The sequence below is a fragment of the Dioscorea cayenensis genome, chromosome 14 (assembly GCF_009730915.1).
Source record: "Dioscorea cayenensis subsp. rotundata cultivar TDr96_F1 chromosome 14, TDr96_F1_v2_PseudoChromosome.rev07_lg8_w22 25.fasta, whole genome shotgun sequence".
NCBI lineage: Eukaryota > Viridiplantae > Streptophyta > Magnoliopsida > Dioscoreales > Dioscoreaceae > Dioscorea > Dioscorea cayenensis.
This window is the reverse complement of record NC_052484.1, coordinates 3,582,195-3,609,030: the sequence shown is the minus strand read 5'-3', so window position 1 is coordinate 3,609,030 and position 26,836 is coordinate 3,582,195. Positions and strand designations below refer to the sequence as shown.

The 26,836-nt window shown below is 33.1% G+C and overlaps 3 protein-coding genes across 6 annotated transcripts; all 3 read left to right on the top strand.

Moving 5' to 3' along the window:
* Positions 1-294: 294 nt before the first annotated feature.
* On the top strand, positions 295-10,802 carry LOC120275502. Its single transcript, XM_039282107.1, has 10 exons — positions 295-489; positions 2,647-2,881; positions 3,123-3,203; positions 3,305-3,474; positions 5,255-5,397; positions 5,482-5,659; positions 5,762-6,356; positions 6,806-6,918; positions 9,035-9,278; positions 10,253-10,802. The coding sequence occupies exons 1-10, from the start codon at positions 332-334 to the stop codon at positions 10,475-10,477; spliced, it is 2,142 nt and encodes a 713-aa protein (XP_039138041.1). The 5' UTR covers positions 295-331; the 3' UTR covers positions 10,478-10,802.
* Positions 10,803-12,525: 1,723 nt separating this feature from the next.
* Positions 12,526-19,658, top strand: LOC120275213 (solute carrier family 25 member 43). Its single transcript, XM_039281736.1, has 6 exons — positions 12,526-12,654; positions 12,759-12,834; positions 16,009-16,104; positions 16,854-17,370; positions 17,715-17,850; positions 19,229-19,658. Exons 1-6 carry the CDS (start codon positions 12,535-12,537, stop codon positions 19,415-19,417), a joined length of 1,134 nt encoding a protein of 377 aa, XP_039137670.1. The 5' UTR covers positions 12,526-12,534; the 3' UTR covers positions 19,418-19,658.
* A 1,205-nt stretch (positions 19,659-20,863) lies between these two features.
* On the top strand, positions 20,864-25,383 carry LOC120275265 (UPF0426 protein At1g28150, chloroplastic). Of its 4 annotated transcripts, none has more exons than XM_039281795.1 (4): positions 20,864-20,948; positions 21,041-21,208; positions 21,284-21,473; positions 25,192-25,383. In XM_039281795.1, the coding sequence occupies exons 1-3, from the start codon at positions 20,904-20,906 to the stop codon at positions 21,470-21,472; spliced, it is 402 nt and encodes a 133-aa protein (XP_039137729.1). In that variant the 5' UTR covers positions 20,864-20,903; the 3' UTR covers position 21,473; positions 25,192-25,383. The 4 variants fall into 4 exon arrangements, with proteins under 4 accessions (XP_039137729.1, XP_039137728.1, XP_039137727.1 ...); XM_039281794.1 differs by having other exon boundaries at positions 25,163-25,383; XM_039281793.1 differs by having other exon boundaries at positions 25,158-25,383.
* Positions 25,384-26,836: the final 1,453 nt, after the last annotated feature.

Sequence of the window (26,836 nt, the reverse complement as noted above, 5' to 3'; positions counted from 1 at the left end):
AAAATCTAACGGCTCTTATCATTATGAACAGTAGAAACCGCGTTCTACAGTGATCATGAACAGTAAAAAGTTATACAGTGTTTATATAATCAATCAACCATTGGATGATGATCCAACGGCTTAGATTTAAAAACATCTCTAGAATTGAAATCTAGGGACGTCCCTAGATGATGTTTTCCTATATATATGTGTGCGCGTGTGTGTTCAATTAATAATTTATTGTGCTTTTCTTGATGGGCCTCATGTGGAGCCCACAAATGTGGGACCAAAAGAGCGCTCTCTCCCTCTGTCTCTGTTCTTGGATCTATGAGAAGGAGATCATAGGGCAACAATGGCGATGCTGGAGAACCTCTTCTTGCGCCAAGGCTCCTTGAAATCCTTGCTCGATAGCGTGCGACGGAGGAGGAGCTCCTCGGATGCCGACGATGATCCTAATCCCATTCCCCAGCTCTCCCCCCTTGCCAATTCCGTCCTCTCCCGCTGTTCCAGGTTCTTCTTTCTTTCTCTCTCTCTCTCTCTCTCTCTCTCTCTCTCTCTCTCTATCTCTATCTCTATCTCTATCTCTCTCTCCGTATGTCGCTTTATTTTGATTTTCATGCGATCTTTGATGTTCTATGTTCTAAAGATGGAGGAGGAGATGGGGTTTTGTTTGTTGTTAGAATTTCGTTTCTTGGATTTCAGCTGCGGAATATGGAGATGGAGGATTCGGTTTTGGTCTTTGTAGTTATCACTTGTTTGAGAGAGAATGGAGGTTGAAATGTTTTGACTTGTGGGGAGTGTCTGTGTGATTAGACTCTGTTTTTGTGGAAAGCTTGAATTTGAGTATAGTTGGTCTAAGGATGATTGATTGATTGATTTATTTATTTATTTTTGTCTCTGTTATGGAAATTGGAATTGTGATGATAGATTCATTCATACGCAAGATACTTGAATCTTCTGATAACTCGTTATTGATCACAAGAAACCTTTTTTTTTTTTTTTATTAAAAAAGGTTTCTTTTCAACCATATTGCTATACTGGACCTTCCTTCAAATATTGATTCATCTGCAGCTCTGATGATTCTTAGGTTAAGAGTCTGAATTTCACTATTAAGATTGAATTTGTGCATTTTATGACTATTGAAGTTCATTAAATCTAGAGGGTCACCACATAAAGTTTCTTTATGTTGCATGGCTTGAATTTTTCATTGTTCCGAAAGGGACATTGAGGGTTTAAGAAATGTGCATTAAGCAAATCTCGCTGGGAGGATATCTTTCCTTAGTGTGGACACTTTATTATGTTATGACAAGAGCTGTATGTAGCTGCAAGCTTCAGTGACAGATTTTTTATCACGAGAAATTTAAAGTAAAAATGAAGATGTTCATCACAAGGAAAAACTCTTTGTTTATTGTTGTCAACCATATGGCTATATTCAATGTTGTCAAGGGCAAGGTGCATCTTAGGTGCTAGAACCTTTATATTGCCCGAGGTTCAAGGCTTGAAAAAAGTTTTCGTCTGAGTAAAGTAAGGCTCATGCATGCACAAGTATATATATACAATAATTATATATATTTAATATAAGATAATAATGATATTAATTACATCAAAAGATTGTTTTAAGACTAATGACTTTGAAGTTTAACCATTTTTCCTAAAATCTATTCTAAATATAAATAATTAAAAATCATCATTAGATTCAAATTCTAAATCTACTTTTTAAGTCATTTATGAAGTTTTAAATAAAGTTTTGACTTTTAAAGAATAATCAATTTTTTTTTTTTTCAAGAAAAGGAAAACCTAACTGACATTTCAATGAGGCGCACGTTTTTTTTTCACCTTAGCCTCAGACGAAGGAGTAGAAAAGTGCCAAAAGTGTGAGCCTTATCAAAAGCATCTCACCTAAAGGTTATATAGGTGCCCATTTTGCACTCTTCCTTAGTGCCGAGGCTCGCCTGGGCACATGCCTTAACAATACTGCCTATATTGTGCTTGCCATCAAAGTTTACAGAAAGGACAGAAGTTCATCAATTTACTTTTAACTTTTTGATGATTCTCATGTGCAAAGTTTTCATTTCACATTTAATATAAAATTCTTCTTTATCCATTAGCCATCATATGCATTAAACTTTAGAATATTGCTACTAAAGTTTCTATACTATAGATGCAAAGTCTTTATTTTACATTTAATGCAAAAGTCTGTTATCCGTAACCATCATGTGCATTCAACTTTAGAATGTTGTTACTAAAGTTTGTTTATCTTAAATTGCTTTAATTTTGCATAGTTCCTTTACAATCAACTTGAAAGGTCATTGATGGTTTGAGAGATATGCTTTCAAAAAATCCTAGTTGTTCAATATCTTGCCTCTGGATAGAATCTACAAAGAAAGATTCTTGAGTATTCAAGTTACATATTTCCAGCAACACTTATCTTTGGCCATTACGTAGTAATTTGCAAAGAAAGATTTGACATCATGACATCATGGAGCATCTAATGGAGTTAGGTATTTTCAGCTAGGTGTTGGGTAAAGGTAATTGCTGCTGGGTAAGGATGATATGTGTATGAAAGCCTACACATGTAAAAACGTGTTTTTATTATACACCTCTCCATTTTTTTATGAGAAAAGCTGTCTTGAACAACAAGCCTCAGTGAAAATTCTGCAATTACAGGATACTTCTTTTATCAACACAAGAGTTGCAGCAGCTTTTTGAGACTGAGCTGCCTGACAGTCTTAAGCAACCTGATACATATGCAAGACATTTATTAGAGTTTTGTTCATATAAAGCTCTTCATTTTGTAACTAGACGTCCAGATTATTTGGCTGATAAGGAGTTCCAAAGTTTGACATTTGATATGATGCTTGCTTGGGAAGCTCCTGCTACAGAGAGTGAATCATTATCTAAAGTGAGACACTTGAACTTTTTTTCAGCTCTTTGTAGCCTTTCAGTACTTCCTATTTGACATTCTGTGTAGTTATGCAGTTGTATTTATTTCTCGTAATTTGAAATTTTAATTTGCAAGCATGTTAGTGGCTTATTTTTACTTGATCTCTTTTTAATTTGCCAACCTTCCACTCTTGTATTTGACAAGGTTCAAGGTGATCATCTTTTCCTATAGGTTTCAAAGTATCTGTTTGTTGTAATAGGGAACCGCATGTGTTCCAGAAGTTGAGGATGAAGATGGTGGATCGTTATTCTATACTAATTCTACTTCTATGGCTGTGCAAGTTAGTCTTCCTGCAATGGTTTTACTTTCTTTTTGCTGAATAGTTCATTTTCTTAGACATTTGGATTGTGACTTGTATGTGACGAGGTCATCTTCTTACAGGTTGATGATAAAAAGACGGTCGGATCAGAAGCTTTTAAAAGAATAGTTTCTGCATGTCCTTCTGTAGCAGATGTCATCACTGTTCAAAACCTCTTTGATGCACTTACAAGCACTTCATGTGGCCAACTACATTTTCTCATATACAGCAAGTACCTCAAAAGCCTTGACAAGTATGCATTCTTGTTTCTGGCTATCCTGATAAGTTGCTAAGTTCATGGATTCTCTTCTGTAGATATGTTCACTAGCATGATCTTTAATAAATACTTTCAAGTGGCCATTGCATGATACTTTTTTTTTTCCAATAAACTTCAAAATATATGCCAGACAGTTACTTGACCTAAAGCAAAGCTGTTAATAAACCTTTTGATATACAATATTTGGTACTTTACCAAAAGTTTATTTTTAACCATCTGTTCTCTAAGGGTAAAGTAAGAGCACAATTTTCCTTGCCAAACTGAGATAAGAAATTTTTATTGGTCATTTAAAGGGAAGATTTTTACCATGACAACTTGCAAAGCGTGCTTAGATTAGAAAGAAGTGCTCAGAGGTTATAAATCTTAATGATATGGTTTGCTAAGGCAAGGATAATAATTCTTCACTTTGAAAGGCTTTTGAGACTTGTCTTGTTTCATGGAACATAGTTTTTTGAACCAGACGTCAAACGTGGCTGCTGGACCTTCTCAGTTTACATTGTATTTTTGGTGGGATTTGGGAACAAAGAAGATTATTTTGTCAGTCCAGCCTATCTGATATAATAGTCAATTTAGCATCTATTAAAATCATGGCTGGGTATCTGACCAGGTGCCTTGCTTACCAATGTTATTTGGTTGATATGATAACTGTCTGTGGTTGTGTATTTTGTGTGCCACTTGTGAAATAACCTTGCATGGCTTTGATATTTCGAGAGTCAAGAAAGAACATAAGGCTATATATTGAATAGTGATGAGTGAAATTGTATTGTTCTGTGACCTGCAACAAGGTCAGCGAGGTGAAATCAAGACAAACATGTCGGTCTCTAAACAAGCCTGTCAGGTCAGTTTTCCTGAACATTGGAATAGGCATATAGTTTTCAAATCTCAAAGTGGTACATTGTGCTCCAATTGCTTTTTTCTGGTAGTATGTAAGTGCAACCATGAAGGCATACTATTCCCGTAGGGGAAAAAAGACAAACTTGCAATGCAGTCTGACATGCTTTGTCAATAAACTATTTTGTGGTCATCATATTTAAGATGCTTTATATGAATTTTTTTTTTTTTTCATATTCTGCACTAGTTGCTTTTTTCTTAATGTTATACATGCTCTGAGTTTACATACTTAAACTTATTCTCCCCCAATTTTCAATATCTGAATTTAGTGTTTGTTGATTTCTTTTTTTATTAGTTCATTCTATTTATGCAATATGGGGTATAATAAAAGAGCATGCATAATATTATGATCTTGAATTTTGGTAATTATAGTTACATCAAACTCAATTTCTTAATGACTTGGGTGCATGTCTTCCTTTTCTCCTAGCCAACATCTTCTGTCATAATGTGGCTCCCAAGGGTCCTGGGTTAACAAAATGAAAATACATTGGCATTGAAAAATTTCTGCATCTGAAATTTGTAAAGCTTTGAAAGGGAAGCTCATCTATCTTTTCTTCCAGTACTTCAAATCTGCAAAAGTGAATTTAGGATGGGGTTATTGTTATGCTCCATTACAAATTTCAGATAATTGAATTCCATCTACTTTCGTTCCCTTTCCTCTTCTAATTTTTCAACTTCAAACATGGTAAATTTAGCCAATTTAAATGCTTCCATAACATAAGCAATGTTGGCAACTTATATTATGGTTTTAGTTACATTACATTGTATACACTGGCCATTGCAGCAATTGGGATATAACATACAATGGCTGTGCTATGTTTTTCAATGTTGGCATGTCGTGTATAATCTGTTTGTTGCACTGCAGAGTGCTCAAATCTGCAAAGGGCTTAATAGGATCTTCATTCACTTCAAACCTTCAACTTGCTGATGGAGAAATTATCTTAGATGTTGATGGTGTCATGCCTACTCAGCCTGTTCTACAACATGTCGGGATAGCTGCATGGCCTGGTTTGGCATTTAATGTCTAGTTTTACTTTTTAGGTATAAGGGACCATGCATTTTTCCAACTCTGAGGTTTAACCTTTATGACAGGAAGGCTAACGCTGACCAATTATGCTCTCTACTTCGAATCATTAGGAGTGGGTTCATATGATAAGCCTGCCAGATATGACTTAGCAACAGATTTGAAACAGGTGGTAAAACGCGAAATGACAGGACCATTAGGCACACGGCTCTTTGACAAGGCTGTGATGTATAAATCAACAACTATGTAAGTATCTGTTCTTTATCTTGCATTTCAAACTCCTTGCTTTTGGATTTTGCATAATTTGATTATAAGTGAAAAACATTGTTTGACTGCACCCTTTTACAGTACAGAGCCTATCTTTTTGGAGTTTCCTGAATTCAAAGGCCACACAAGAAGAGACTACTGGCTGGCAATAATTCGGGAAGTATTAAATATGCACAGATTCATTAAAAAGTTTAATCTTAAAGAGATTCAGAGGGAAGAAGTGTTATCAATGGCCATTTTAGGTATCTTCCGTTACCGTGCCGTGAAAGAAGCTTTTCATATGGCTCCCTCTCATTTTAAGAGCACACTTGCCTTCAACTTAACTGAAAAATTGCCAAAAGGAGACATTATCTTGGAGGCTTTATATAGTCAGTTGCTGCTTTTGCATACTGGATTTCAGAGACACAACACAGAAAGTGTATCAAATAAGTCACAAGCAGCTCTTTTACCGGCTTCATTACTTACACTTTCCAGACTGGGTTTAATGTCGTTGAAAGACCCATACATGACTGAAGAAAAAGACTTATCTGGATGGGTTGTTCGTGTTGGTGTCCAAAGTCCCCTGGAACTGGCTTTGAGAGAATCAATTTGCCACTCTGGTAGAGTTGAGGCTGCTCGCGCAACGCTTGATCAGGTGAAAGTTGAAGGGATTGATACAAACTTGGCTGTCATGCAGGTATATGATTATAAATACTCTAATATTAGATTTGAAAGCATTTTAGCCCACTTGTTCCATGTGATTTGCCATAAGTTAATACTGGGTATTCAAATTTCACATTGGTCTGGAGCAGTTACATGATGCTTTCATTTGCTACTTATTATTATGAATGGCAAATGGCCATATGAACACAGCAATAAGAAATTATGAAGAAAGTACTATATCTTCTTCATTATAGTATACTGTTTCTTATGTTTTGTTACTTTGTGTATATATAATTGTTATATGCAAGGTAGATGAAATAACTTATAATGGTAAACACAATATCTGTCATATCCTACTTCTGTTTGTGCTAAAGTCTGGGCTGCCACCGTGTGATGTGTTGCCAAACCAAATCCTGTTGTTTTCTGAGGTGGGCAAGGGTGAGCTGGAATTCCTCTTATGTTTATTTTCCTCGTCTGTTGCAGGCATTACTTTTTCCTTTGGTGGAATTAGGCAAGTATCTTCGATTTCTATCAAGTTGGGAAGATCCTTTTAAATCCATCATGTTCTTGGCTGTATCTCTTTATGTTGTTTACAGGTAACGTTTAGATTATGACATAAGATAAGGAAGCACAAGTTTTTGCACTTTGGTTTGAGTTCTGACTTGTTTGTTTCTTACTGTATTCTGATTTGTCTGATAAGCTGTCATAAAATTCACTAGCTTTACCTTTTTAAGAAATATCCTTCATGTCATCCTTATTTTTGAGGTGGAGATTTCTAGTCTTTTATTATTTTATTTTCTGTATTTTCTTTTTGTTGTACTTATAGTTGACATATAAATACATATTGTCAAGTGCTTATCTAAATCTATTATAGCACATTGATTTATGACTTACTGGTAGCTTACGAACATTTTACTTTTATGGTTCTATTTATAAATGCTTCTATAAAACAGTATTCCTGGTGGCACTATCCTATTGCTTCTGGAGCATAGTTTTTTAGATTGAATATTCATTCTCAAGAAGATTTTCCCAAGAGGAACTTAAAGTGATCTTTTTGATAATTTTCAGAAGCTTAAAAAAGTCTCTGCATGGATAAAATTGTTACATTTAAGCAATTTTCTTGTAGCCTATCCACTGTTCAAGTTAGTTAGTTTGTTTGTTTGTTTGTTGTTGTTGTTGTTGTTGTTGTTTGTTTTTGACTCAGTTAGCATCAAAGGAAAATGATTGATGTCCAATTGCGCGCATCAGATAAGTTATATGTACAAGATAGGCAAGATTTAATGTTGAACATTAAGTGACCCTTTTAAGAAGATAAGGGTGTTTAAAAAATTAAAAAGCCTTTTTGGAATCTTTGTATTCGTGCTAATTTCATCTTTCAAATTTTATTAAGTTAACACAAGTGAAGCTCTAATTGGGGTTAGAGTAGTAGACAGAAAGATTGGAAATTACAATCAAAACAAATATATTTGGAACTCTTTATGTGCTACTTGATATTGTTTAAGGCTTCTAAAGTGAATTGAATTATGCAAATTTAGCATGTAAATCCAATTAATAATAAGTAAAATGCATCATGATAGTAGCCCTTTCACTTTAATAATGTCATGTTAATAAAATAATTTTTGGTTTGTGAACTTAAATTGACTTTGCTCTTAATATTTCTCAAAAACATCTTTCTTGACTAAAAGAAGCATTGTTAGAGCCTACAAATTAGTATCCATTAAATTATACTCATCAAAATATCAAATATCTTGACTTGCAAATAACTTTGTGCTCATTGTTTAGTTTAAGCAGTTAGACCATCTGGATATCAGTTCTTTTATTCATATCTTAGCTCTCTGTTATTAAATCTCCACGCAAAGGTTAAAATTATGAAGAAACTTGTGCAAATATTTAGTTTGTCTTTAGTACTTTTTCTTTAATTATTAAAATTCCCAAATTTTCATTTTAAGGTACAGCATTGGAAGGTTCTCAACTGATCCACCTATCATGATTTAGTGGGGCATAAGAAGTGCAGTAATCCTAATATGTAACAGATCAAAGTCGCATATGATAAGAAAAGTAATGGGAAAATAAATGATGGCAATCCTCATTTTTACTGCATGTATTTTATAATTCATGGGACCTACAACTAAGCATACACAGATATTTGCATAAATTTAGATAAGCAAAACTCCACATAGAGATGGAACTATAGTACAAATGGTTTACATGTAACTTGATTTACTTGGACACGGTTAAAAGAAGAGGTTGCAATGTATAAAGTGAAAACTGACAGTAGTTTAAAAATCAAAGGAATCAGTACCAATTTTTACTGCTATAAGCAAATACTACCTACATCCAACCCATGCAGCAGATGTTTTGTTCAAGTGCTCTCTTGGAGCCTCACAGAAACATAAAATTACATGAAAATTCTGGAGATTGGAAATGCAGAACATTGTAAAATTTATGAAATATAGAATTTTTTAATTGGAAAAGATATTGTGGCTTCCACAGGTAGTGCAATTATCCATCTTTTGCATTGTAACATGATATGATCTTGTGTTATTATGCGATTGGTATGCTGAATCTATTCCCTGATATTCCGCATGCTACAGAACCATTTGCTATATTGATGTGTTTGTTTTATACTCACTAGATCTAAAAGTTTTACGTAAGTTGTTTCCTCATATTCTGTTTCTTGCAGTATATGACTTATGTTACTGTGAGTTTCAGGGGTTGGATCAGTTATATTCTCCCTTGCAGTTTCCTCTCTATTGCTATCATAATGATCTGGAACAAATACCGTAGTAAGGGAAAACCCTTAGAAGGCTTTCAAGTTACTCCTCCCCCTAATAAGAATGCTGTTGAACAACTTCTGATTTTGCAAGAAGGCATTTCACAACTTGAAACCTATGTCCAAGCTGCCAACATTATTCTCTTGAAGCTAAGAGCACTCTTGTTAGGTGCAATGCCACAGGTTTGACTCCTTGGCATTCTATCCTTTCTCTTGTTTCAGTTATGGTACAGTTACAGTTTTTTATGTCATCCATTTTTGAGGCTTTGCCTGGCTAAGGACAACTGTTTCTGCTTTATAATTTGGCTTACATACATTTCATGGTGCATCATATTCCAGTTCATAGCTTTTGATGTCATTTTCCTGCAGTATGAACTGATATTTCCCCGCATCTTTTGAAAAAACTGCATGATTTGGATGTCCGTAAAATTTTGTGCTGTTTGAATCTTTCCAGATTGTGCAACTGCATAACATCTGGATAGTTTGTGGTATTTGGATGACTTGATCAATGTACAGAGGTTGTTAACTGTCAGAATTTCTGATCTGAAGAAATACTTTTACAAGTTATCCTGTAACTTCTTTCTACTTTGATTGAGGTTGTTTTCTCATATTTTAAGCTACAAACTACCACCAGAATTCAGAAAAGGCTAAAGCTGCTACTAGTTCCTAAAGTTTGGGCAATTGTTTATTTTGCCCCTTAAGTTAAAATAGAAAATTCATTTCAATTTTTTGAATTTCATGAATTTGTTCATTTTGGCTCCTTCATCCAACCATGGGTCACATATATCTGCCTGTGTGTTTGGCCACATCAGCATCCACACTGGATGGAATGCTTGAAACGAATAAATTTGTGCAGTTCAGGTGCCAAAATGAAAATTTTTATTTAATACATTCAGAAAGCAATTTTATTTGGCTTTGCTAGATTTAGCATTGTGTGCATTCTGTTTGTCTCTGGAGTTTGTTTTAAGCTGATTTGTTCTTTTTTATTGAATTTCAATCTGTCTTGCCTCCAACCTATCATCCTTTTTTCTGCATTAGCATCTGTTACTTCAGACGTTATCGAGTCTCCTATCCTGATTTTTATTCTCGCCCTCTTTATTATTCTTTTCGTATTTACATTTAACATTGTCTAATTTTGTGCTCATTTATGCTTTCAGGCAACAGACCTGGTGGTGTTATATTTGATAGCAATGGCAGCAGTTTTTGCATTTGTACCGATTAAGCATTTGCTCGTCTTAGCTTTCCTGGAGGTGTTCACAAGGGAGATGCCACTAAGGAAATACACCAGCGATCGGTTATTAAGACGAATAAGAGAGTGGTGGGTCCGTATTCCCGCCGCTCCTGTCCAGCTACTGCGTTCTGAAGAAAACAAAAAGAAATGATAAATTCTAGTACCTAAGGTCCTACCGAGCAAATTCAAGCAATCGTATTCTTGAACTGCAACCATTTTATTTTTGTTTACAAAAAAGCTAGGAAATGAATATGCATACGAAATGAATAAAGTTCACTGATGATAACTACCGTCTGATTCTGAAATCGCAGAGGCTCGGTTTGATTGAACAACTAATTGTTCTCATCTTTTTACTCTATTCTGTGAAGAAAATTGCAGAAGAAAAGGCTTTTGGCAAAAGTGTTTCTCCAGCATCTTCGCTTCCGAAAATGATGATGTATATATATTATTGTTCAAGGTTGGTTGGTTTTGTTTTACAGCATGAAATATGAATGAAATCTCATTTTTGTTGGTTACTGTAAAATTTTTATAACTTGGTATGCTTCTTCATTTTGTTTACAACTAAACAGGGTGTTCTTTCAGGTTAAACACAAATGGAAAGAAATTTCAAAAGATATATTTATGAAATTTTCAGTAATTGAACAACTGTAATATAATTATGGCATGAAACTGATGTTGTTGATTTGAGATTTTATTAGCATTGAAAGGAAAGGTTTTTTGTTTCAAATTTAATATGGTTATATATGTTTGCAAATCATTCTTATTTATTTATGTGCTCTTTTAGTCAAAACTAATTTAAAAATATATACATAATTATCAAAATACTTTTTCCCTCAAATAAAGAGAAGATATTACAAATTCAGACAATGACAAATTTGTAATTTTATGAAAATTTAAAATCAATTTCTAATTATAGCTATATATATATATATATATATAAGTAATCTAATTATTATCTCTCTTTTTATTTACATCTTACCTACACACTCCTCTAGTAAATTAACCATGAATATTATTCTACTTCTTAAATTTTTTTTATAAATGCAATAGTTGTATAGATAAATATATTTGTAAAAATATAATTATAGTATAAGTTGTTACAACTCAAAGTGCTAAAAACATCATATGAAACTAATAAATAATTAAAGCAAAATGTAAACCGCGGACCTTTTACAAAGAAAAAACAATGATTAAACTGGTGCATAAATGATGCTATTCATCACACTCTACTATATTCCTAAATATGTTCATTGTTCATCACACTTTGCATTGTTCAAAATGTAAAGTTGGACAGTTTAAATCTATAGCCACTGTTTAGATCAATGATCGAATGGTTATCAATGCATTATATACTGTACACCGTTCATCACACTCGGTTCGACCCACTGATTACTGTAGCTAACAACTATATGATAACACAGCTGTTGGATTTAAATTTAACTACAAACATCTATTGATTTCTTATCTACTGACATTCGTAGATGATAAGCCCTTTATAATCTACATAGTTAAATACAAAATGTTACATATTTGAAAAGAGTAAACAATTATTTTGACTATTTCTCACCGCCATTAATAATATTTTAAATTAATTGACCCTAGCGGAAAATATCAAAGGCTTTTTTCGGAAAAAAGAAAAAAAAACAAAGGGTAAAGTTTTCACAGGGGTGTATATATATATATATATATATATATATATATATATATATGTAAACACACTTACAAATTTTGCATGAGTTTATACAGGTAAATTTTTTAGTATGTCATTAAACTTTGACTTATTTTTATTTTGATCACCAAACTTCAATTTATATCAATTTGGTCACTCAAATTTAATTTGATTTCAACCGGTAATAAATTAAGGATTTGAACCCCGAATTGATTATATGTCTATCTAAAAATCTGTCAGTCATGCCCATGACACATTATTAAATCTATTAGAGATGTTCAGGTCATCGAAAAAAAGCCACATCATTCATTTGGAATTGAAATCTCTTGATTTACTATATAGTGAAATAAAATTAAAATTAAGTAATTAAATTGATATAAATTGGAGTTCAATGATAAAAGTGAAAATGAGCGAAAGTTTAGTTAGTTGGTTAAAAAATTTATCCGAGTTTATACCGAATTATGAGGTTTTATGAGGGTCTATATGCAATAAAACTTTTAGCTCCCTCACTCTTTTGAGAAACCTGGAAATCCAAAGCAATGGTGGGCGCTCTACTGAGCGAAAGCATGTTCGCCGGCCACGCCGCCGCCGCGGGCAGCGCCGTCGCCGTTGCCGCCGCCCTTACTCACCCTCTCGACACGCTCAAAACCCTCCTCCAGGTACTTCCTCTTCCAATCCTTTTTTTCTGTGTCTAGTTTGAGAAAATGTAGTAGAAATTCAATCCTTTTGTTGTTTTGGTTGCTTCTTTGCTTGTTATGGATAGGTTAGTGCTGGTTCTGGTCAGAAGTTGAGCTTTTTTCAGGTTGTTGATAGGGTTCGATCAGTATCTGGATTGTCAGGTGCGTTTCTCCTTTGATTTCTTGCTTGATGGTATAGAAATGGTGGTTTTCTCTTTGATATTAGATTGATTTTGGTTTGAATTTTTCTTTGAAAATTTGTGAATGTTGGTGTTTTTGTCCTGTTCATATTTGTTCTTTGATCATGGTACATTGAGAAAGCTTGTTCCTTTGAATATTGGAGCTCATGTAGTCTATTGCAATGCAACAAGGATTGTGTTCTCAAATTCCTTAATCAATGCTTGATCCTTAATTTAATTGGCCACGATGGGACTCGGGCTACTCATTATCCTTGGAACACCTCAGAAAGGGTGATCTTGCAATTTTTAAAATGTGAAGATGCTTTGTTAGGTGCTCTTTTTCTTTTTTCTTTTTCCTTTTTTTTTTAAATTTTAAACCTAAATCTGTGCTCTAGAGAGAGTTTTTCAACCAGTGAAGAAAAGTAGCTCGAAGCTTCCTCTGTAACTCAGGGAACTTTGGAGCGGCATGGGCCCATGTTAGGAATTTGAAGGGTTGAGAATTTTAAATTCTTTTTAACAAGAACGATATAAATAAAATAAAAAAAAGTAAAATAAAATAAAAAGGACAAAAACACAAGAATTTATACAGGTTCACCCTTTAAATGAGCTACATCTTGTTTCCTACAATCGCTGCAGTATCCACCATGAAAAACAGTTCAAGAGTAAAAAAAATGCACCTCAAACACTCATTTTGGTGTGCACACACCTTGAGGAACACTCAAAGGATTTATGTATATATTTTTCACTCACGAACTACTCTTCTCTCGCTCATTACCTCTTTATGTTATCCCCTTACAAGAACTCAAGAATTCATAAGACTACCACATTCATTCCCTCAAAGTTATGTTTAATGGTTGTAATGGTATAGCAGCCCTTGCGATAGTTTAGCAGCCCATGTGCTGCATTGATTTGAGCTCCATAAGTTAACAGTCCATGCCTTCAGAAGTTCATTTAGTGTAATGGAGAATCTTGTGATCCCTAGATTAGGCATTTTGGCCGACTAGCACAAAATCAATCAAATTTTAAACATGAAATTTTCTTCTCGTCTAGCTCCTCTCAGATGTAATGAACAAAGTCACCTTGAGCACATTGGTGTGGAGTCCAAGAAAACCAAATTTAATGGTCATATAGTGCTGGTAAGGAATCTATGATTTCCCATCTTACTTTTGAAAATGCTTAATTATGTTGGATTAAAATACTGTGGAGCTTGAAAATGGATATGGAGATAGTATGCTAGTATTTAATGAATGAAGGCATAATGAAAATAATAGTGGGTAGAAAAATGGTCTGTGATAAGTTTTATCACTTGACTTATCCTTTCAGATATATTGATAAAACTAGATTTTTTTTTCAAATATCAGTGCCAAGCTATTTCCTTTTGATGAATCAATCATTTGGACTCTCAATTAAAAGCTTGAGCATTTCAAGTGGAAAGTTTTCATTTGTCACAATCGATAGTTTTCTCATCTTTGCCTCCCTCGATCACTTTCACCTATGGAAAATTGAGTAAATCCAATTGTTGTTGGAGCGAACATGTCTTCAATCTCTTCTTTAGAATGTTTATGTGAAATTTTGCCAAGTCAGAAGAACCTATTTGAAGATCTTGAGAACTCTCAAAAAAGGTCCATGCCAAGGTGTTGAAGATAATCACTCCATGTGTAATGGAATTTGTTCATACATTTCTCTAAATGCGAAATCCACCTTGTTATGGTCACTATTTTTATGACCTCTAGTGCTATAGATACACATTATGTTTGTGATCCGTTTTAGGAGCAAATGCCATGGAAATGGATGCATTAATTTTTTCTAGACTGTGAAGAGTATTTAACTCAAAACTATGATAGTTCAGATTTCACAAGAAGTGTTACATAGTTTTTTCTTATGGTTGAAGCATTACTCTCAAAATAGATTTGAAGTCAATGACTACTCTAAACAATGGTTAAACTTTTGCTAGCTTTCAAGAAACTGCTTAGGTTTAAGGAAAAGCTGCTCTATGAAGGTGTAATGATGGAAAGCCCTACTGGCTATGCATTTTCTTAAAAACTAAATTGTTCAGGGTCCTTTTTTCACCCATGGTAAATTTTCTAATGAAAAATTATGAAATTTGAAAATGGTGTCTGGATTTTTAATCCCTTGCCTGTCCTAGTTGCTGCTTATGTAACTTGATTCCCTTCAAAGGTTGGTGGTATCCATTCAAAAATGAGATGATAATTATATAAAAGTCATTATCCTTTCTGGTCTTTAACCTATTATTATTCATATCCGACCTATATTTAGTAATTATAATCACCATGTGTAAAAAAATTATGACTTAGCAATGAAGATAAGAGAAAGGATGCCTGCGATGTTTATGAGTTAACGTTTTTGGTAATTAAATTCTTCTCACATTGCAAGGCCTGAGCATGAGCTTGATAGTTCATCTTAAAGCAATCTTTGCCTATATCATTCTTCCACTTTCTTTCTGGTTTCAATATTCACTAGTTTTTCTTCTTAGAGATGATATATTTGTTGATGTCAGTTTTAATTTGTGACTCTTAATATTTGTTCTTTTTCATGTTATTATCATCTGTATTATTTATTTATTTATTTATTTATTTAATTATTTATTTATTTATTTTTTTCATGTCTTTGTTTCTCGAATAAGAATAAAGCTTTGTTATTCTGTACTTCTAGTAAGGTAGCTTCCGGTCTGAATGAGTTACTATATTATTTGTTTTTAGTTCTATGCTTATATTTGTTTTATTTCGATAATTGCAAACGTGCTTACCCTGGGAATGAAAATTGGCCCTTTGCTCATAAGACAATCTGCTCAAGTGTAAGCACTTTTGGATACTAAAGGCCATCCACTATGTGCTGATAGCTGCAGATTAGGCCCATGAAAAATAAATAAAATTCAGTCTTATATAAAATCTGAAGCACAGATAGTTGATATTGAATACTTAAGATTGGCTTTAAATACTAGTATTCATTTATGGATTTCTCACTTTTTCTATATAAATATTTTGTAATTATAATTTTAAATTTTGCTTGAGCTGAAAATTTTGTGTAGAAAGTCAATGCTGATTGCATGTGGTGCTTAGCTTGCCTTTTTCTTCTTCTTTTCTTTAATTACTAATCCTTCATTTCTTATAAATTATAATTCATTGAACAATATTAGGTTTATACAATGGGATCGGGTGGTCAATGCTGGGGATGATGTCTGGAATGGGGGCTCGTTTTGGAGTTTTTGAAATATTGACAGCTTTTTACAAAGGTAATAATTTGTCTCCTAACTTTCAGGTCTTCTTTGTTTCAAGCTAAGATTTCCTTTCTTTTATTGAGATTATAGTTATCCACAGTGTTGTAATTTCATGGATTTGCATGAGGGCATAGATAGCAATATCATTGTTTTGCTTTATAATAGTGATTGTTGACAAACTACAATTACATTAATTAGGAAGCTTTCAGTCATAACCAGGGCACCTAGCTAAATTTCCTATTGTTGATATTGATCAGGAAACTTGCCATTTGTATGTCAGTGCCCTTGTTTCATTTCATTGACTCATTCCCTTCACACCCAGACCTCTAGAGACTAAAGTTATGGAAGATACATTAAGCCCGTTCACTGTAGATTGGTTGGTATTGTTCTTCATCTCCTAAACACATTTAAAGGATCGTGGAAGAGCATGCAACATAGGATAGCAATTTGAGGTTCATGTAAAGCAAAACAAAAAAAAAGGCATAACCCGGATAACTTATTACTTAAATATGATATCCACTTATATTCCACTCTGTGCTTCAATTTCATTGCATATAATGCATGAAAGAGCATTTGCTTAGCATGCATGTTTGACATCACAATTTTAAAATTAGGAAATTTACAATTTCAGCCTTTTTTCTTTATACACATGCTTCATAGTTGCAGTTTGAAGTTGATTGACATTTGAATGCCCTAAAGTTTTATTTATAAGCTAATAAGATTTTTCAAGTATCAGAGTTGAGGATTTACTATAATTATGGCAGATGGAAGAGAAGATGAATATGTGTATGTTGCTGAAGCCCTTTTGGCAGGCATTGTTGGGGGTGCCACAGAAGCTGTTGTTAGCACACCATTTGAACTTCTTAAACTCCGTGGACAGGTGAGCTCTACTGCAAAATCCAGAAGTATGGGCGCCACTAAGAGCCTATCGGAGCTAGTTCCAGTTGCTTGGAAATTACTACCTACTTATAATCCCGATCAAAAGATGTGGAATCAAACTCTCAGTCTTTTGACAACCCTACCAAAAAAGCATTCAAATATGGCTGTTGCATTAAAGCAGTACCCATGGTTGTTGACTGGTTCAGGAAGACCACCACTTGCTTCTGAGGTGAAACGGCCTTCTGATATCATCTCTTTGGAGGGATGGCAGGCCTTGTGGAGAGGTCTTCGTCCTGGAATAGTTCGAGACTGTGTATTTGGCGGCATCTTTTTCTCAACCTGGCAGTTCATTCACATAGGGATGCTCAACTGGAAGGCTCTTGATATTGATCCTCCTCCCAGGTTTTCATTTTGGGTAACAGTAAAAGTTTCTACAAATTCATTTTATTATTATTTACTGATAGCTAGCAATAATATATTTATGACTATATTATTATAGCAAATGTTAATGATCACATAAACGACCTTTATTACTAACTATAATTCTATCCTGTCTCGAATGGTTAATCATCATATTAATGCATCTGATTGTGCTTTGTTTCTAATGGAATCAATTGTTGAGAGGAATTCCAGTTGTCTATTCCTGGTTCTTTTATAATATACCCTAGATTCTTGAAAGAGTTGAATTTAATTGAAATGCCTTCTGCTATCATGTTGTATTCTTACTGTTTTATTTTCATATCCAGGTCAATTAATGGAGTTGGTCCTGTATCTCCCCTGGCTGCGAGTCTCGCTGCTGGAATTTCTGGATCTATAGCCGCTGCTGCTTCTCACACATTGGACACGGCTAAATGTCGTTCTCAGTGTATTGTGATCCCTAAGGTAATCACAAATAACTTGCATGACACATCAACAATTTATCAAGTCTAATAATTAATAATATGAACGATTTACTGAAGGGAATTAAAAATTCTGGTGACAAGACTCGTAAGTTGGTGAAAGAAGTATTGTATTAATTTTCATCAAGAGTGCTTAATGCAATTGGTCTTTTGGAGAAAACATTCCTTTTTTGCAATTCAAAAGTTGAGATGAACATATGAAGAACAATATTTTTGAGAATAATTATAAATTTATTTATGACCAGAGGGTACCTTGAAGAGTTTCTTGATGAATTAGGATGCTTTCTAAGACAGGATAACTCATCCTTCAAGACAATTAGAATTAGTTGGCCATTTTGTTGTTTAAAGGATTAATTACCATGAAACAAGAAAAATCTTGATGTGGAATTGTCCTTGCCGCAAAATAGTAATTATGATTGAATTTGGTGCACTGACAAAATGCTGTTGTAGGGATGCAATTATAAGTGCAGAACAAAATAGATGCTTAGCGCATAGTAGAATCAAAAATTTATATGCCATCTCTTCAACGAAAAGGATAGTAGGTGGAAATAAATGATATGAGTTTGTTTGTTAATCATATGTTAAATTTACATTGATCGAGCTTTCTATAAAATTATCTGTAAGGGAAAAGATTATAAAGGAATATCTAAGAAGTGCTTCCAATTTTATGGAAAAGAAGAAAATGAGTTTGTTTATAGCTATGCCAGCCTTTGAAGCACCAGTTAAACTAAAACTGCTCCTTTTTTAAGCATAGATGGGAAACATTCGAACCACCACAAGTCAAGTCATAAACTTCAGAGCTTTTGTGTTAAAGGACATTTCTTTGTCATCCGTATTTTTTTATTGATGCAAAATGCTCACTTGTTCTGAGAAATACACATTATATTTAGTTCTCTGACTGGGGGAATCACCATCAGTTAATTCCAATTCCTTATTAGCATGAGTAACTAGATCAGACTAGCAAAGTACTTAACTTATATTTGAGTTCAGTCCTATCAAGCAGTATTTCAATGTACATTGTTCCAATGCTTCGCATAAATGTCAAAAGTTTGATTGGTTGGTAAGAGATCAGTAATTATTTTAAGTGCTTTGATTTTTGGCATTTAGCATGAATTATAAAGGATATCAAAAACAGTTTTCTTTGTGTATTCAATAAGTTCACATGACCACATTAGTACCTGAGTCCATAGATTATCAATCTTATCTTCATGCCTTTATCTGTGTTACATTTCACTACCATCATCACAAGCACATAAACATGTAAAATGCCAAATTACTGATTTTCTTTCTTATTAAAACTGAAAGAACTACATCCTTTCAAGAGAACAAAGACCTCACTATGACCACCTTATTTTGTGCAGTATATAGCGATGGAAAGGAAGCTTCTGAGATGGAAGGCACCCGGAAATTGGATAGAAAGAGTTACAGGAACATCTCCGGCCGATAGGAATATCTTGTTTCGTGGCATTTGGTTACGAATGGCACGAAGTGGCCTCGCATCCTTTGCAGTAGTTGGCAGTTACTTATTTGCTGTTGATCATTTTTTCTGACTTCAATCCATCTGACTGAAGCTGAAATATTACAAATGACACAGATTGGCCATGAAAGTAACTATGCATCTGGTAAATTTTTTTTGCCAAACTATTTCTTGTGTTTGGTGCAATTATTTTGATCTTTTTGTATCAGTTTGTCGGCAAGACTTGATGGGATATTGTCATAGCTGCAATGATCACTTGTTTTTTAGTTAATGATTAAGATCATATGGATCAATAGTCTTCTATTCATGTGTAACTTTTGGAAGTTTATGACCTATTTTAGGTGTTCAATCCGCCATCCGGTATGTAGAAATATATATATATATATGTGTGTGTGTGTTTTTATAATTTTTTGACAATAGGCAATAAGCAAATACAGAAGTGCACCGGTTACGATGGCTTATGAACCTTTGGTTACAGATAAATTGATAATTATACAAAACTAATAAAATCCGCCACGAGGAGTAATTGAAATCTGTTACGTGCACGTTTAAAAAATCGGTAAAAATTAACAGAGTTAATAAGTTTCTCCTATCTCTAAAGAGGAAAGATATGATTTTTTTCACTTAAGATTTATCTGAAACTTATTTAAACAGTATTATAAATAATATATGGGTATAAGAGTCTAAGAGCAATGGATAATTAGTACGTGTGACAATTTGGTGTTCTATGCATTAGTTATTTACATTAAGTGTTTTTTTTTTCTCTTTGTCATTTTTATTTTATTGAGAAATTAAAAACTAAAATTTTTTAAGTGCCAAATAAACACTAAATAAATAAATAAGTAAATAAAAGTTAATTATAAATATCAATTATTTTTGGCGCCACTATATTAACCTAATCATTAGAATTTTGATTCTTATATACAAGATTGAGGATTCAATTTTCTCCTTATGTATTGTTGAGGGGTAACCAAGGTGCATGATGATTTGTACATATTATCCAAAAAAATAAAAAAAATAAAAAAAATACCCTCCACTTCCACACTCCCAGAGAGATCCGGAAACCAACAGGCGCTTATTTAAATTTTTATATTAATAAATCTTGAGTATTTACCAATTTGATAATTTCTCAAAAAAAAAAATTTAATAATTGTACAGGTCGGTCCTGTAATTATGTAATTTCTACCCTTTTAATCTTTGCAATAATTTTAGCTACAATTAAATCATCATATTTAGTCAAATTAGGGTATTTAAATTCGCGGTAATATTTTTAAGTACAATTAAGTCTTTGCAATATTTCTTGATAAAACATTTGGCCATCTATGCCGTGGGCTAAAATGACTCAACTCGACTAAATATGGGAACTTAAATTATACCTAAAAATATTACAAAGACTCAAAAGGCAGAAACTACACAATTACAAGGACCTATACGATAATTAAAAAAAACTTAATTTATATTAACAAAATATTTAAAATAATAATAATAATAATAATAAATAAAAAGGAAGCCAAACGAAGCCCACACTCACAGTGCTTCTAGTTGTTCACTTCACAACAATGGCTTTGCTCATCAAAGCTCATCCATCAACTCCCTCAACGCCGGTGAGTTCCAATTCCTTTTTTACCCTCATCTCTTTCCATTATTTACACTCCGTGCCATCTCCTTCCCCAACCTTTTGTTCCTCCATTCTCAGTGCTTCAAGATTTCCTCTCCTCCTCCTCCTCCTGCTGCTGCTGCTGTTCTCTCATGGCGCAGCTCAATCCCAACAACAACGAGAAGAAGAAGAAGAAGGCGGTGTTCGAGGATTCAGGCCTGCTTCAATCCCTTTGAAGATCAGCCAATCCTCAAAGAGGCCCTCAAAGTCTTGATTTTTTTTTTTTCTTTTTCTTTTTAATTTTTCTCTTTGGATTTGGATTTCATTCTGGTGAGTTTGCAGGAGCCGGTGGCGTTCATGGGCGGCGTGTTCGCTGGGCTTCTCAGGCTGGATTTGAATGAGGAGCCGCTGAGAGAGTGGGTGGCGAGAACTGTTGAGGCTTCTGGGATGGATGTGGAGAAGGGTGGTGGGGAGGATGGGTTAGGGTTAGATGGTGAGGAAGATGCGCCTCAAGAGATTGAGATTGAATGAGGTTTGCTGATTTTCTTTTTTTAACTTTATTTTCATTATAGTTATATATGTTAGTGTTCTGATGAATTGGCTTCTTATTTGTGATACTTTTAGTAAAAAGTTATAATTTTTTTATATGCTGTGAATTAGTTTGAACTGCAAATGTGTTATTTGATGTTCTTCATCATATTGGCTGAGGAATTGGTGATTGGATCACAGAACCATGAATGTTGTGTTAATTCTTTCATGATATTGTATCTAATTAGTGACACCTCCAAGTAACAAGCTACGAGTACGGTTGTTGTTACTTGTTTCCTAATGAATATGTAACACCCCCGAGTAAAAGTTTTAAATTTTTCTTTGCTGTGAACTCTTCAGATGTCTGACCTTTGTTTAACTGTTTGGTGTTCTTCATGGTGTTTGTTGGTTTCCTGTTTTCTTTCTTTGAATTATACTTCTTATATGATGTTGTGAGTCTTCTGATAAATCGGCTTCTCATTTGTGATACTCTTAGTAAAAGGTTATAATTTTTTCTATGTTGTGAATTAGTTTTGATCTTCAATCTTGTTGTTTGATGTTCTTCATGATTTTGGCTGTGGAATTGGAGATTGGATCAATAAACCATGAATTGGCTGTGCATCAGTGTTTGATATGGTATTGTATCTAGTTTGTGTTGTGACAACTCCATGTAACAAGTTATGAATCTTTCTATGCTGTGAGTTAGTTTTGATTTTCAGACATATGATCTTTGTTTGTATTTGTTTGATGATCCTACTAATATTGGCCATGGATATGGTGATTGCATCAATGAACCATGAATGTTGCATCAATGCTCTTCATGATATTGTTTGTTTCGTGGTGAATTAGCGGCGCATCCCCGAGTAAAAAGGTTAAATTTTCTATATACTGTGAAATAGTTTTGATATTCAGACATAAGAGTTTTGTTTGATTGTTTTGTGTTCTTCCTGATATTTGAAGTTTTTATATTTTCTTTCTTTTAATTCTACCTTGTATGTTGTGAGTTGTCAATGAAGTTGCTTCGAATTTGTGACACATCCAAGTAAAAAATAAATTTTCTATGCTGTGAATTAGTTTTTGATTTTCAGATGTACAGCCTTTGTTTGTAGTTATTTGATGAAGTATAGTTGTTTGATACTCCACATAATATAGGCTGTGGAAGTCGAGATTGCATGAATTAATCATGGATAATGCATCAGCGCTCTTCATGACATTGTTTGTTTTCTGATGAACTGGTAGCATCCCTGAGTAATAAGTTGGAATTTTTTGTATTTTCTGAATTAGTTTTGATTTCAGACATTTGTTGTTTGTTGTTACCCCATAATGTCTAGTCCTATGATGCTTTTCATGATATTGGTTTGTTAAGCTGTGATTGGATCAATGAACCATGAACATTACATCAACTTTTTCATGATATTGTTATTTTTATGATGAATTTGCATCTAATTGGCAAGACTTCCAAGTTTACACTTTGTGAGCTATGAGCTTTGTTCATACTTTGTTGATAATGTGTAATTGTTTAATGTTCTTCATGATATTGGCCGAGGAAATGGACATTATATCAGGAAACCATGTATCTTCCTTATTGCTTTTAATTATAGTGTTTATTTTCTTATGAATTGGCATCTACTTGGCAGCATTCCCCATTAACAATCTGCAAATTTTTCTATGCCATGTAGTAGTTTTGACTTTTGATCGTCAGATTTATGATCTTTGTTTCTAATTGTTTGCCACACTTCATTGTATTGGCTATGGTAGTGAATATTGCTCGATGAAAAATTGATATTGCATTAACTTTTTGGCTTGCATGTTTAGTTGAAAAACTCATTGACATTATTGTAAGTTGATGTTTAGTCTTCTTGGTTGTGTTTAGTTGGAGTATAAGTCTTGGCTAAGGGGAGTTTAGCTTCCGGACACTAAAGGAATAGCTTGCAAGGTATATGGTTAGCCCCATAATGATGATTAATTAATCAAATTATATCTTACTACATGGTTTCAAAATTAAAAAAACAAAACAAAAACAAAAACAAAATGAAACAAAACACCACAAGGGAATTACATAAATGCTCCTCCATAATGTGAAAGCACCAACCACACCACTAAATTAATCTGATTCTTCTAATTTTGGTTAAGCAGTACTAACTAATGTAAAAACATGAAAATACCCTTCAGTCTTCTCTTAGCTTCATCTATATATGTCTTGAGTTGGATTTTATATTTTACCAAAAAGAAATATGGAGGATGGTCATTTTCCCAATTGTATGGAAATCAAATTTGTATGGAAAATTCTATGAGTTTCATTTTCATTTAAGGGTATGTGTGTAATTTCATATAAACAACCTATAAATTATCAGTTAGATTTTCCTTCATCTTGATTCATACAATTTTGCATCAGATTTCCCTTCAGTTAATTAGTTAGATATTTTAAATTACTTCAATCTAAAGAGTTTTTTTTTGCTCTGGATATGAGTCTTGGTCAAAGGCCCATTTAATGTATTATTTTCATAGACCCATCCTTTGTATCAGTGATAAACTAGCAATCCTAGTGAGTGAGAGAGGCTAACATTCATTGATGAGAGACTATTCATATGTTTGCGAGATTCATTTCCATCCCTAAATTCTCAAAAGTTGATAGTGTCATTGTTGTCTGGTTAAATTTTGCAAGCTAAATTCGAAGATTTTCAATTGTGCGAATTATTTGTCTCATGATGTGCTGCGGGAGATCAAAACAAACAAATTCATGTAGTTAATTGGTTAAAATAAACATTTTACTTTTTCACTTTCAGGTACTAAAATAAACAATGACTTATTCTTATAGGAGACTCTAATGCCTTTAACCCTATTTTAAAAGTTAAGTTTGCCAGTGTATTTAGCTAGAACAACAAGATGCTGGCAACTATATGTATAATACCTGTAATGGGCTTCGAGTTGAGAGGAAATTATAGTCACAGTATCAAATTACTGCAACTTTCCCGATTAACAGTATATGGAGCAAAATACTGAATTCACCATAACTTTCAACCATTGATTGATGCAGAGTTAAGTGAGCAATTTTTGTCACATTTTTCTTCAGTATTTGCAATTTAAAAAAATAGCAGTCAAGAGAATTTAAAGGCCTATCTTCCCCTTTATACATTTATGAAAGAACAGCAAGTGTAAGTGTAAATGTAAATTTGCAGGCAAGATGACACTAACAGTTAATCAGTTTCAGTTATTTTGTCGATTCTGTTGGTTGATATACAAAGAACCTGATACTTTCTTGATGTTCATCTCATTGTTTAGAGTCGACTGCAAATGTAGAAGAAATTGTTTTTCTAGATAATGTTTTCTAGAAGCTCGATCGGTAAGTGAATGCTTTTGAATGAGGTACTATGTAACAAGAGTACATTGGCATTTCTTCTTCTTCTTCTTTGGCTTTTTTCTGTTCTTTACTACTTTTCATGGTTGCAAGAACGGCGATTTTTATAGAATTTATCAGTGAGATTAAATGAAATGCCATTTTTTGCTCCAAATCGACAAGAATTAATTACTAGACTTCGGTTTGGGATTTATGATTGCCTCCGAAATGCATATGTTTATTTCCAAGTCTTGCGATCTCTTTTGTTTGCTTTTCAAGTGCATTGTATGTACTTATATGTAACTAGTTCTTGTCATCAAATATAAATATTGGATCATTTGTTTTGTTTAGTACAGGTATACTTAAACATGCCATTTGTCGACAGAATATGCAGAGACCGAAAGATCTTTTCGGTTTGAAGCTTTGTTGATGGCATGATATTAAATGTAAGTTGTTCTAGTTAGCTTTATCTTCTTGTACATAATCTGTTTCACAATGGACTTTTGAAATGTTTTTTTTTGTTAAGCATGTTTTTTTTTTCTCTAAGAAATAGAAATGGGCCGTGGATTTGAATTTTCGATTTTTGATTCATGAGAGAAATAAAATACCAACTTTATTATTGTAGGGGTGATCAAATAAAATTTATATATAATTATAAAAATGATAGTTTAATTTTTTCGTAAAAATAAAAATTTCAAGAAGATATATGTAAAAAAATATTAAAGGGCCCGTTTGGTTACAAGGATTGATCCCCAAGGATTGGGGATCAATCCTTGTGGCATGTGCATGCCCATGTTTGGGCATGCACCTAGGGACATGGGAAGGGATTGAGGGGGGGTTGTATACCCCTCAACCCCTTCATACTCATCTCCCTCATTTTGGGGGGATTGAGCATGCCTGGGTATGTTAATGTCATTTTTACCCTCTACAAATTAGAAAATTACATGCTATATGTCATCAATTCCTCTCTCCAACTTTCATGTAATATAGCTAGTGTCATATGGATTTTATGTTTTTCTTAATTTGGAGCATTCCTATAATGTGTTTTTTTTATTAGTGCATAATATCTCAAAATTTGTTAGGAATGTTGTGATTTTTAAAATGAGGAGAAGCCATGTTGATGTTTTTGAATAATGTTTTGGGTGGAAATTAAAAATGTTGTTATGGTGTGTATTTTTTTTTTTAAATATTAGATTTATTAAAATTTTGGTGATTTAAAAATAATTAAATTTGGACATTTATTTATTTTAATTAACAATAATTAAATTGTATTTGTCAATTATTAATTTAAAATTTTATTTAAAAAATAAATACATCAATAACTCATTTAAATATTATTTATAAAAATTGGAGGCATTTAATAATTGTTTCTTTTACAATTAAGATACATTATTTAATTAAAATACTCAAGGGTACAAAAGTAAATTTACTAAAATTTTCTCTTATCCCCTCTCATATTTCTATCCCCATTCCCTTCAACCAAACATTACTTTTATCCCCATCTCCAATCCCCTTTCCCTATTCCTATCCCCATCCCCTTCCCCATCCCCATATTCTCATTCCCTCTAACCAAACGGGCCCTAGGAATTATTATTAGACAACAGGTATGTAATACAATTTTTTTCTAATTCAGTATAAAATATTGTTATTTGGTTATATATTTCTCCAAATAATTTTTTTATTAAAATATTAAGAAAAATATCAAAGCATGATTAAATAAATGTTTTATGGTTAGGAATTGAGAGTTTAAATATTAACTTTCTAAGGATTTTAATTAATTTTTTTATACCAAAATTAATCTTATTTTTTTAAAATTTTAACTCTAAAGAATAACCTTTCCATCAATCATTCTTATTGGAATATTTTTGTTGGAAAAAGTGCTAAATTCTACTTTATTTTTGTTTGAATATTATAAGTAAAGAAATATGATTTTTTAAATTATAGTAGCAAAAATATATTTCTCTAAAAAAAATTATGATTTGAAGTTTCTCAATTCACTTTTCAACCAAAAAAATATCCAATTATTTTTG